The 12,841-nt window shown below is 49.1% G+C and overlaps 1 protein-coding gene and 1 pseudogene across 1 annotated transcript; one reads left to right on the top strand and one right to left on the bottom strand.

Moving 5' to 3' along the window:
* Nucleotides 1-594: 594 nt before the first annotated feature.
* Nucleotides 595-1,248, top strand: LOC136479533 (uncharacterized). Its single transcript, XM_066477373.1, has one exon. The coding sequence runs from the start codon at nt 595-597 to the stop codon at nt 1,246-1,248; it is 654 nt and encodes a 217-aa protein (XP_066333470.1).
* Nucleotides 1,249-9,520: 8,272 nt separating this feature from the next.
* Nucleotides 9,521-12,536, bottom strand: LOC136479532 (uncharacterized; annotated as a pseudogene).
* Between the last annotated feature and the right edge of the window lie 305 nt (nt 12,537-12,841).

Here is a 12,841-nt window from a genome sequence, read left to right as displayed (position 1 = left end):
CCATGCTGCGCCACCATGCCGTCCACCCCTCCAGCAACCCCCAGGGCTAGGGACGATCTGGCCGCCTCCTCTGCCACCATCCAGGAAGACGTCGTCGCCCAACGCCTCGCCGCGGAGAAGGCCAACGAGGCTGCCGCCGCTGCTCAGCGTCTCGAGCGCGAGCGTCAGGCTGCGCGTGATGCTGCCCTAGCACGCGCCCTACAGGCCGAGGAGGAGGGCACAGCCGCGGCTAAGGATCGCGACGCCGCCGCCCAGCGCGCTAGCGAGGCACTGGCGCGCGCTGCCAAGGAGCGGGCGGCCGCTGCTGCCGCCGTTGCTCCGGAACCCTCTGGCGCCGCACCTGGAGGCACTTCAGCGCCTCCACCTGATCTTCGGGCTGCCATGCTGCATCACGAGGCCGTTGCCCTTCTACAGCTCCATGCTCAGGCTATTGCGGTTAGCAACATCCGGAACCACGTCACCACCATCCTCGACATCGATTCCGGTAACTTCAACCACTAGCGTGATCAGTTCCTTCTCATCATTGGCAAGTTCTCCCTCCAGGATCACGTTCGAGAGGAACCTCCAGCCCCAATTCCTCCTGATTGGGCCCGGATGGATTGCGTCGTCAAGTCCTGGATCGTCGCCACGCTCACCCACGACCTTGGCGAGATCATCTCCGCCCAGGGCTCCACCGCTCGGCATGCCTGGCTCGCCGTTGAGTCACAGTTCCTTGGCAACCATGAGGCTCGTTCCATCCACCTCGAGACACGGTTTCGCAACTTCGTCCAGGGCGACCTCTCCGTCACCGACTACTGCCGCAAGCTGAAAAAGATGGCCGATGATCTCACGGCCCTTGGCGAGATCGTCACTGACCGCACGCTCGTCCTCAACGTGATCCGCGGCCTCAACGAGCGCTTCAGCCATGTTGGGACGCTTCTTCGTCGAGCTCGACCGTTCCCCACCTTCCTGGAGGCTCGTGACGACCTCATCCTCGATGAACTCATCATGGAGACCCGCAAGGACGCACCTGCCACTGCGCTCGCCGCCTCCACCACTCCCAGCCCTGCCCCTGCGTCCTCCGGCAGGGGCGCTGGTGGGCACTCCAAGCCGCCTAACAACCGCCGCGCTCGCTGCGGCGGTGGCGGCAAAGGCAACAGCGGCGGTGGCCCTCCTGGACAGGGGTCACGCCCCACTGGTGGCGCACAGCAGCAGCAGCAGCAACAGCTGGCCGGCGGGCGGCCATGGCCCAGCGTCTACAACCCCTAGACCGGAACCATTCAGATGTGGCCAGGGGGACCTCGTCCACCGCTGGCACCCATCCCAGTGCCTCCTCACCTGCAGGCGCAGAGCTGCATGCCCCTCTACGACGCGCCACACTGGTGTATTGTGACAACATCAGTGCCGTCTACATGACCTCCAACCCGGTTCAGCATCAGCGCACCAAGCATATTGAGATCGATCTTCACTTCGTCCGGGAGCGAGTCGTCGTTGGTGATCTACGTGTTCTGCATGTTCCCACCTCTTCGCAATATGCAGATATCTTCACCAAAGGGTTGCCTACTTCAGTCTTCACGGAGTTTAGGTCCAGTCTAAACGTGCAGAGTGGCTGACGATTCGACTGCGGGGGCGTGTTAGAATAGGCGCCCTAATGGGCTGGCCTTGGGCCTGACGCCTAGCCTGTTAGGCTGGCTGCCTTAGGGGTTTAGATAGATAGATTACATTGATAAGGCAAGGATCACCGTTGATTGGGTGTTTCTATAAACTCTATTGATCCTTGCCTATATATTGTACCCTGTACTGCTGCTAATCTATCAATCAATTCCCGAGACCTATTCGCTCTCACAAAGCCCAAAGAAAAACAAGAAAGGAAATTACAAATGGTTCTCTCTCCACAAACATAGGGGTTCTGAAATGCTCTTCTTGGCTTTGATACACACCAGGCCAAGATCCTCTTTGAGAGCTGCTCTCCAGTCAGACAGAGAACAGGTTTTGTTGTAAAAAATAATCCCATTCTAAGCATTCCAAATCATCCAACATGCAGAAATAAAAACCTCTCTGAATATATGACTACCAAACACTGTTCTAGCTTGGATGATCATGTCCAACCGCTGCATAGTTAAAGCGTAGTGAATGCCAATCGAATTCCAGCAGTCTGAGCTAAAGGGGCATTCAAAGAAAAGGTGGAAGCTGGTTTCTTCAGAACCGGTGCTGCACAAGACACAAGCATAGCTCTCTAGAAACATATTTTTCCTTCTTAAGAGATTTCTTGTATTTAGTCTATCCTTGATTAGTAGCCAAGCAAAGAACTTGTGTTTGCCCAGATTTCCTGACTTCCAGATCCAAGTGAAAATAGGGGAGGCCTCTATGGTGCCTTGGAGGAAAGTATAAGCTTTCTTTGAATAATAGGTAGAGCCCCAGCTATAAGTCCAAGTATCATTCAGTATGTGATTCCTGTCACTCGAGGAGATAGTATCTTGTAGAGCACTAAACTGATCAGAAGCTTGAGCAGACAGTGGAAGGAAAAACACTCTGTTTGGCTCATTGTTAATAAAGAATTTAACTGAGCACTTTGGCTTTCTGGTGAAGGAGAAAAGGTGAGGAGCACTGATCTCAAGGGTCTGACCTGTCCAATTGTCTGCAAAAGCTTTGAATTTTCCAAATAGCTTTATGATATCTTTCCACCAAAATGATCCACTGTTGTGAGGAGGGGTGTTGTCATTACAGTACAGCTTCTTCCAAGTGAGTTTAACCCAGGGTATCTCTGCATGATTATAGAACTTGTCAAGAAATTTCATAAGAAAAGCTATATTTTGATTTTTCATGTTGATGATGCCAAGTCCTCCTTCTTCCTTAGGTCTGCAGGCTGGGTCCCAAGCAGCCAGACAGGTGCCCCTCCTGTTAATGTCACCTTTACTCCCTCCGTCCCTTTTTATCTGTCGTTTGCGCTTCCCAAGAAACAACTTTGATTAAATATATATTAAAAAATATTAATATTTATAGTACATAATTAGTATCGTTGGAAAGATATTTGAATCTAGTTTTTTAATAAATTTATTTGGAGATACAAATGTTGCACGTATTTTCTACAAATCGAGTCAAACTTGTGGCACGAAAACCGGAAACGACACACAATAAGGGACAGAGGGAGTACTCCACAAACAATGTTTTCTGAATTTATCAATTTGTTGGATGACTGTAGGTGGAATTGAAGGACCGGAAATGGCGACCAGAGGGGGGTGAATGGGAGCCGTAAAATTTCTCGTGAAATATTTCGGCCACTGTCCCAAGTTCACCGCCAAACGTGCAAATAAAACACCGTGATGTCCACGACCCAAATGAGTGGGTGGATATTCTCTAAGAACACAGCGGGACACCACAAAGCCAATCGCAACAATCGAAAGTCAAATCAAAGCTCAAACACGCAAATTTCAGATAAACAAAAATCTGGACCGGCACACTCTATTTTTGCAACTGGATAACAGTACTGCAGCAAAACCACACGGCTAGGAACGGCTTCTACAAAAACTCACTGTCTGTATACTGGAACGATAACCAATCCTGCAGGAACGAGAACTAGATGGAACGAGAACAATGCAGCTCGCAAGTAGTACTCCACCAGCCAAATGAATGCTAGTAGTCCACTACGACCATGACAATGATTTAATAATCAAAGAAAGTTTTGGTTCCTGTAGATCGAAAGTGACTACTCATAAATTGGAAAAAGCAAATCCCCTATCAAGCGAATCTTTTGCTTCTGTCCATGATGGCGTTACTTGCAAGAGATCAGACAAGAGATACTACAAGCATGGAAGGGGAGGCCACCACCGGTAATTTGCTCGACGCACAGGCAGTGTACGCCGATTTGCTCAAGAGATGCAGTACCCATGAGTGGCCATCGCTTCCTCTGGTGCTCTGCGTACGGCTGCTGGATACCACAACACGAACTGAAAGAATTAACTGAGGGGAGAGACAGGCAGCAATGAATCAAACGGTCAGAGCAGGCGCTGCTCAAACAAGCAAGCTCGGCGCTTTCACACCGGCTCTGGTAGCGCTGCAGTTGAAACACATCCCCACGTGAAGAACAACGAAGAACAGAGAAGTCACGCTGTAAGAACAGAACAACAGGCGGACACAAAACTTCTCGATTTATGACCCAAGCCAAATCCAACTGCCACGAAAACAAATCCAGGTAATCCGAAGGCAGTAGATGGGCTATCCCTAAGAAATCATCGCCCAAAGTTTGGTCAATCCATGGAAATTTCAGATCACGGCCAAGAACGAAAATAGATGAACACAGTGAAAACAAGAGCAACAAAAATCACAGAAAAAATTGACGAATCCCAGAGGGCACGAGCAGGATTTGGGCCTCCATTCTCACACCAAAAATCACAGAATACACCCACGAATTTTTCAGTTTGGGGGACCTCTCTCAAGAGCCAAGTGAGGAAGAAAACCTAGCCTAAAATGATAAAACGAAAAATGGGAGAGGTGAGGGAGATGGGGGCTCCCTCATCCTATTTAACAGGGCTATTACACATTCCCAGTTTTGCCCCTGGATACAAATGAGTTGAACCGCTAAGCCCAAGGGCGTTGTTGTCCAACCCGGTATAATCTAGATCCGACGGCCACCGCGCCTACTCACCGGTAGCTTCGCCTCGACACGAACTCCCCGATGCCGCCACGTGCCGTCCGTCCCTCCTCGGAACCTCCGCCTGGGTTTTGAGGCTCAAACCCGTAAACCGTCCATCCGATGGTTTTGAGACCCAAACCATCAAGCCGTCCGCGGGTAGCGTACTCCATACGCGTCCCCCGCCATCCGACATGTGTCACCGCCGTCCTCGACCGGTCGGCCCGCCAAGTCCTCCTGAGCCTCGCTCGACTCACGCGTCCGCCGTCTTGACCCGGTCAACACCGTCACTCCATGTCTTCTTACACTTGTCGATGTCCCAAGTGTCAGCCACCACGGCTAGTCACCTGGCCTCTGGGTCCCTCGGTCCAAGCCTCACGTCCGTCCTTCACCGCTCCCGGTCTGTCGGCACGGCACGTCCTCTTTGACCTTCACCTCGCCGTCGACCACCACATCCGAGCTCCACACCTGCACAACACCAGCCAAAAGACATGTCGCACACATAGCTTTTGCCATGGTAAGGTTAGTCACCACTCAACCCACTTCGTGGATCACATTGACAATCACTCATCACAAAACGAACACACAAGGGTACTTGTCAACCTTGTGTTCGCAATCTCCCCCTTGATGAGTGCATTGTCAACACCAATACACGAACAGCTTGAGCAAAAGAAAAAGAAGAAGAAGAGAAAACAAAGAACTCACCCAAATGACCAAAAGCCAAAGAAAAGCCAAGAACCGGGTCATTTGAAAATGAGCAAAACTTGGTCCCCAAAGACATGGGCAACGGCTCGACGCAACCAAGTAAAACAAAGCTAGCCCTCAAGAAGAGGCAACAGGCTCAACACCACTAGCAAAGCTCAAAAAGCCGAAAAACTGCTAGACCCTCCAGAAGAGGCAAAGGCTCAACACATCTAGCAAAACGCCTCAAATGCAACTCCCCCTGAACAAGTGCAATTTCTCTCAAATGAATGCATATCTCTCAACTTTAGGTGGAATTGGAAGTTTCTTCCCCTTTTCTGAATATTTCTCCCCTTGTGTCCCTTGTGACATTGTGAGTGTGGAAACTTCTCCCCCTTGTTGACACATGCACTTATCAAGCTAAAGCCCAAGGATTGCAACTCCCCCTCAAAACAAGCTATGAATGCAGAAATGCACAAATGCAGAAGCTTCAAGATTATAGCAAGTAGATTGAAAGGATGCTCTAGTGGATGTTGTCATGTATATAGCAACACATACAAGTGCTAGCAAATGCTCAAGGTGACCAAATGAGACGAAATATGGCATTTAAGCAAGTTTGATCAAGTTTGAGCAATTTTAAAAGAGGGTTCACCACCAAAGGAGCACATAGCAAAAATAGACAGGAGATCGACCTTGTGCTACACATGTATGCAAAGTGAACTACCCCAAACAAAGTTCACACATCATGTCATGAGACAAACTTGTGGTTTAATCAAATTTTAGACACCAATTGAAATTTATCGGAGTTATGCAGCTTATTACCAAAGTTTGTCAGACAAGTGTGTGCGGGAGGTTATCTGTGCCATCAAAACCTGACTTAGCGACCATGTCAAGCCTATGCCAAAGGCAATCAGAAGCTTAAGACAATGATCTCGGTATCCATTACAGAGCTCAAGTTCACCAATAAGTGCAATTTGGAGCTGTCTCGATACTCTGACATAGGATAGTACAGATCCATCCCGATCTTTTCAAATCACTTAGTTTGATTTTCAAGTTTTAGCACAAATTCAAGTTTCTCAAGCAAGTGTGTAACTCAAGGTATGAGCCGTAGCAACTAAGCATATATATGAAGCAAGAAAAAGATCTCGACACATTCTACACATGCTAGTGCCACAAGTAGTGGTGAACACATTTCATGTTTCAACAAGTTTTAATCAAGTTCATAGTTTGGAAAACAAGCTTAGCTCATAACATGCATCAATTGATCAAAAGGAGCCTAAGCCAAAAGCACATCATGTATATCCATAACATCCCCAACAAGAGCATAGTGTCAATCTAGCTACTATAAGGATGAAGCTCAGGATGCAATATGATACATGATGATATGATATGCAAGTATGATATAAAAACAAAAACAAAGGCTAAACTACAAAGAAAAGCAAAACTAGAATACAACAACCAAAGTTCCCCTCCTCTAAAAAGGGAAACAAACTCCAAGCTCCCCTCACAAGCGAGCAAACTGGGCTTGGTCAAGTGGTTTGGTGAAGATATCTGCGAGCTGGTTTTGGGTATCAATGTGGTGCAGATCGATATCACCTTTCTCATAGTGGTCACGCAAGAAGTGAAAGCGAACTTCTATGTGCTTTGTCTTTGAGTGAAGGACTGGGTTTTTGGCTACACTTATGGCACTGGTGCTGTCACAAAACAAAGGCACTCGCCTAAACTCTAACCCAAAGTCTCTTAGAGTAGCTATCATCCAAAGCAACTGGGAACAACAAGCAGCAGCAGCAACATACTCAGCTTCTGTGGTGGATTGGGCGACGCTAGACTGCTTGCGAGAAGACCAAGACACAAGAGAAGATCTAAGAAACTGACAAGTCCCCGAAGTGGACTTCCTCTCAACATGACAACCAGCATAATCCGCATCAGAATACCCGCAAAGAGAAAGAGAGGAGGAGGCTGAAAACCAAAGACCAAACTCGAGTGTGAAACGAAGGTACCTGAGGATCCGCTTGATGGCTTGACGATGAGACATGCGCGGCGAAGACTGAAAGCGCGCGCACAAGCAGACTGTGAACTGGATGTCCGGTCTCGTAGCTGTTAGGTACAGCAGGGACCCGATCATGCTTCGGTATTCCTTCTGGTCCACGGCTTCTCCCTCCTTGTCCTCATCCAGGGCCGTCATGGTTGACATGGGCGTCGAAAGAGGCTTGGCCTCACCCATATCAAATTTCTTGAGCACGTCCTTGGTGTACTTGCCTTGGTGCACGAACGTCCCCTCACGAGTTTGCTTGATTTGCAGCCCGAGGAAGAAAGTCAATTCGCCCATCATGCTCATCTCAAATTCCCTGCTCATAGTATCTGAAAACTTGGCAACAAGAGCATGAGAAGAGCCACCAAAGATTATATCATCCACGTATATCTGAACCAAAAGGATGTCTGTGCCTTGCTTGAGGAGGAACAAAGTCTTATCTACGGAACCCATCCTAAAACCCTTATCAAGCAAGAAAGCTTTTAAACGCTCATACCAGGCTCTCGGGGCTTGTTTCAAACCATACAAGGCTTTGTGGAGTTTAAAAACATGGTTGGGGTACTTTGGATTTTCAAAGCTAGGGGGTTGCCTCACATAAACCTCTTCCATGTACCCATTCAAGAAGGCACTCTTTACATCCATCTGATACAGCTTGAACCCTTTCGAAGCTGCAAATGCTAAAAGAATCCTAATGGCTTCTAGATGGGCAACAGGAGCAAAGGTTTCTTCATAGTCTATTCCCTCTTTTTGGCAAAAACCCTGAGCCACTAATCTCACCTTGTTTCTCACCACCACCCCATCCTCACTCTGCTTGTTCTTGTAAACCCACTTTGTACCTATGGGGTGGCACTCTAGTGGAGGTGGAACTAAAACCCACACTTGGTTCTGCTCAAAGCTCTCTAACTCCTCGTGCATAGCATTAACCCAATCGGCATTAGATAGTGCGTGTCCAATATCTCGAGGCTCAAAAGAAGCTACGAAAGCAGAATGAGCGAAATGGGAAATATGATAAGACTTGGAACACGTTACCCTTTCGTCGATGTCGCCGATCATGGTCTGAGGAGGATGGCGTCGCTGGATATGTCGAGGTGCACCCAAAGACGAAGTCGCCTCCCCCTCATCCACAGCTAGGGCCTCCTCAGTCGATTAAGGAAGCGGCTCGCATGGACCCCATGAAGTAGAGGTGGAGGGCTCAGGGCCATGAGCCGAAGTGGTCGAAGCTGGCTCGATCGGGGCAGCCGGTTGAGATGGCTTGGGATCATCCCAATCGACGTCATCGTCATCCTCAACGAAAATGCTGTCACCCATCTCTTCATCACCTGCACGTTCAAAGACAGAAATAGAAGAGGGCATGGTTTCATCGAAGGTGACTTCACAAGTCTCCACGACACGGTTAGTCTCAAGATTAAGCACACGGTACGCATGTGAATGAGAAGCGTAACCGAGAAATATACCGTCCGAAGATCTAGATTCAAACTTATCAAGATTACCTTGCTTAAGAATGAAGCACCTACAACCGAAGACTCGAAAATGACTCACCTTGGGTGGACGCCCAAACCGCAACTCGTAGGATGTCTTCTTCAAGAAAGCACGAAGAAAAATGCGGTTTGAAACATGGCAAGCGGTGATGATGGCTTCGGCCTAGTAACGCCTAGGAGTCCTATGCTCATCGAGCATCGTCCTGGCCATTTCAACCAAAGTCCGATTTTTGCGCTCAACAACACCATTCTGCTGAGGGACATAGGGCGAAGAAAACTGATGTTCAAGACCCAACGAAGCACAGAAGGTGTCAAACTGTGAGTTTTTGAACTCAGTGCCATTGTCACTGCGGACAACTCGTATGGCATTCTTTGGTAACTCAGTTTGCAACCTCAAGATCAAGTCACGAGCATGAGAAAATGCTTCGTCCTTGCCCTCCATGAAAAACACCCAAGAATAGCGAGAAAAATCATCCACGATCACAAGAACATACCACTTCCCTCCCTCTGACCTGAGTCATAGTGTCTCGTGGTCTCGTGGTCATGACCTGAGTCACTGGAGGATGGGAAGCAGCCACCATCTTCCCGTGGCGACAGGGATGGCATACCAGATCCTTCTCAAACTTAAGTTTGGGCAATCCTCGGATCATGTCAAGAGAACTCAACCTCACTAGGAGATCGAAGCTCAAGTGACCAAGTCTCCTATGCCACTTCCACAAATCAGAAGAAGATCTGGCAACCAAACAACGAGAAGAACAAAAAGACTGAGAGAAATCAGCTCTGAAAACTCGGCCGAAAGGAACAATCTGACAAACTAGATGTCCCTGAGAATCGAGCACACAAGAAAGTCCAGTCTTAAAGCGCACCTCAAACCCATCTTGAAGGAGTTGCGAAACAGAGGGCAAATTGAAATGCAGGCTTGAATCCAAAGCAACGTCCTTCAAGATAAAAGACTCGTTAAGCCGAATGGTCCCACGAGACAGAACCTTACCTTTGCTATTGTCCCCAAATGTGATGTACTCCTTGTATTGCATGGGGTCGAGGCTGGAGAACCATTGGGAACTTCCGGTCATGTGGCGCGAACAGCCGGAATCAACAAGCCACGTGTTCTCTAGGCCTCCGCTCTGCATCAATAGAAAGACAGGGGGTGAGCAAATGGCACAACACTGGGGTTAGTGAAATGAGGAGAATACCAGTGTTGAGTCATTTGCACTGGAAAAGTGTTAGGAAAAACACCATACATGCCATGTCCCATTGGAGAGAAGCGATCACCACGTGGGGGAAAACGTGGTCCGCTAGGAGTGTGGGACTGAAAGCCACCGTCGCGAGGTCCAGAGTCATATAGATCATGACTTGGGCCACGCTGGGCATGACCACCTCGTGGTCTCACCACCTGAGGCCTAGCACCTTGAGGCATTGCACCTCTAGGCCTAACACTGCGCCTCTGAATAGGCGGTACATGTACGCCATGGGGTGGGCGGTACATGTTCCGGTTGTTCAACTCACACTCCCGCCGCTCATCTCTCTTCCTCCTAAAGCAAAACTCAACAAGGTGACCATCCCTATGGCAATAGTCACAGTGATACCTCACCTCTCTCTTGGGTGGGTGTTGGCTCACTTTCTTGTGGGTATGTGTCACTCTTGGTAGCTTTTTGACTTTAGGAAGGGGATCCTTAGAGATGTTCGGTAGAGTGTCAAGTGGGTTCCTGAGATAGTTCGGTTTTGGAACCCAAACTTGTTTCTGGGGTGGAGCTCTTGGAGGTTCTTCTAACACTCCATCTTTTACAGTGGGTTCGGTAGGCTTAGGTGGATTGATCTTGATCAATTTAGGATTAGTGGAAGGTTTCTCACTTGGGCTTAAACCACTGAACTCACCAACTTTGCCATAGACATGTTCACCCTTCCCACCTAAAGCAAAGCCTACTCCCGATGTCCTAGTTCCTCGCCTGAACTGGCTCATCATCATGCCCAACTGCGGCTCACTACAAGACACCCAATTCAAGATGGACCGAAGGTATGTGTTGTCTTCCTCGGATCTCATCTTGTCCTACCTGCAAGACTCAAGCTCCAACACCAAGCTCTCACAACGTGCACACTCAACAACCGTGCTATCTGAACTGGCCTTCTCAAAAGCAAGGATCTTGGCATTCTTCTCTACCAGCTCAGATTGCAAGCCCGAACAGGACTTGCACGCACCCAACAAGCTAGACCTAGCCTTCAGCTCATCGTTCTCATCTAACAAGACATCATACTTAGATTGCAAGTCAGAGAGGTTAGACATGTGTATAGCGCACTCATCACACTCCTCCTCCTCTAACACCACTACACCACTCTTGGCAAGTTCCAGCTCCTTCAAAGCAACCTCTAGCTGGTCCTTAAACTCTTTTCTCTCGTGGGCAGCACGCTTAAGCAACTTATCTTGACTCATCAATGTATCATTCATAGTATCAAGCTCAAGCATAAGTGAGTCAAGTGTGAGCGGTACCTCGTTTTCGTCGTCGTCGACGTCGACGTCCTTTTTGAGCTTTGCTCCACCATCAACCGCCATAGTGCAAAACCCACCACGGTTTGCACCGGCGACAAAGCAAAGACCGTTGAGCTTGTCCTCGTGCTTCTTCTCGGACTCATCGTCGGTCGAGGGAGAAGAAGAGTGATCATCGTCGGAGTCATCGTCGAGGTCGCTGAGGGAGGCGAGGAAGGCGCGTTCTTGAGCTTTGGCCTTCCTGCGGTATGCCTTCTTGATTGCCTCCTTGTCGAAGCCACCCTTGGCCTTGTGCTTGCCGGAGGTGTAGTCGCGCTTATCCTTGCGCTTGCCGGAGTCGTACTTGTTGGTGAAGGGCTTCTTCTTGGGGCAGTGCGCGACGAAGTGGTCCGGATCTCCACATCCATAGCATCCCTCCTTCGGGCCACCACTGCGTCAGCGGTTCAAACGGTTGTTGTGAAACCGAGAGAACCGACTGATGACGAGCGCCAACTCATCATCCCCAAGAGACTCCAGCTGCTCCTCTATGACTGACATCAAGCACGACAGGAGAAAGAAGCTTGTGAAGGGTTAGTCAATGAACTTGAACCATTACCTGAGACCAAAGCCATGGTTGGTGCAGAAGGATTCTTGAGCTTGGCTTGGGTTTGGTAGTCGATCTCCGTGGACTTGAGCTTGCTGAAAAGCTTGTCGATGGTGAGAGTGTCGTAGTTGGACGACTCAATGATCACCGACACCTTCACATCCCATACCTTCCGATCAAGGGCATAGAGAAGCTTGAGCACCCTCTCATGATCATCATAAGGTAGGTTGGCCTTGTTCGCTTTCATTTTGTTGACGATAGTCTGAAAGCAGGAAAACATGGCATCGATGGACTCGCCATCAAGCTGAGAGAAGTTCTCGTACTCGCGCTTGTACGTATCGTAGAGTCTGGTCTTGACCTGTGTGGTCCCCTCATGATAGCTCTGAAGCCTCACCCAGATCTCTCGAGCTGTAGTACAATCGGAGACACGCTCGAACTCAGAAAGCGAAAGACTCGAGAAAAGCACACTGCGAGCTTTGCTATTTGCGTTGTGCCGATCCTTGTGATCCTGGGTGGTACGGGCCGCGACAGGGAGCACAACGTAAGTAGCATCCTCGCAAATTTCCCAGACGAGCCAATCAATCCCCTGGAGATGCGCAGACATGCGGATCTTCCAATAAGGATAGTTGGACCCAATCGAAGTGCGGTGGTTTGCCGGAACCACGCTCCATGTCGCCTTCATGGATCACGGACCGATTAAGGTGGAATGATCCTTAACCGGCTCCGATACCAATTGAAAGGACCGGAAATGGCGGCCCAGAGGGGGGGGTGAATGGGAGCCGTAAAATTTCTCGTGAAATATTTCGGCCACTGTCCCAAGTTCACCGCCAAACGTGCAAATAAAACACCGTGATGTCCACGACCCAAATGAGTGGGTGGATATTCTCTAAGAACACAGCGGGACACCACAAAGCCAATCGCAACAATCGAAAGTCAAATCGAAGCTCAAACACGCAAATTTCAGATAAACAAAAAT

Source organism: Miscanthus floridulus, chromosome 9 (genome assembly GCF_019320115.1).
Source record: "Miscanthus floridulus cultivar M001 chromosome 9, ASM1932011v1, whole genome shotgun sequence".
Classification (NCBI taxonomy): Eukaryota; Viridiplantae; Streptophyta; class Magnoliopsida; order Poales; family Poaceae; genus Miscanthus; species Miscanthus floridulus.
This window is presented reverse-complemented; position numbering and strand designations above follow the sequence as displayed.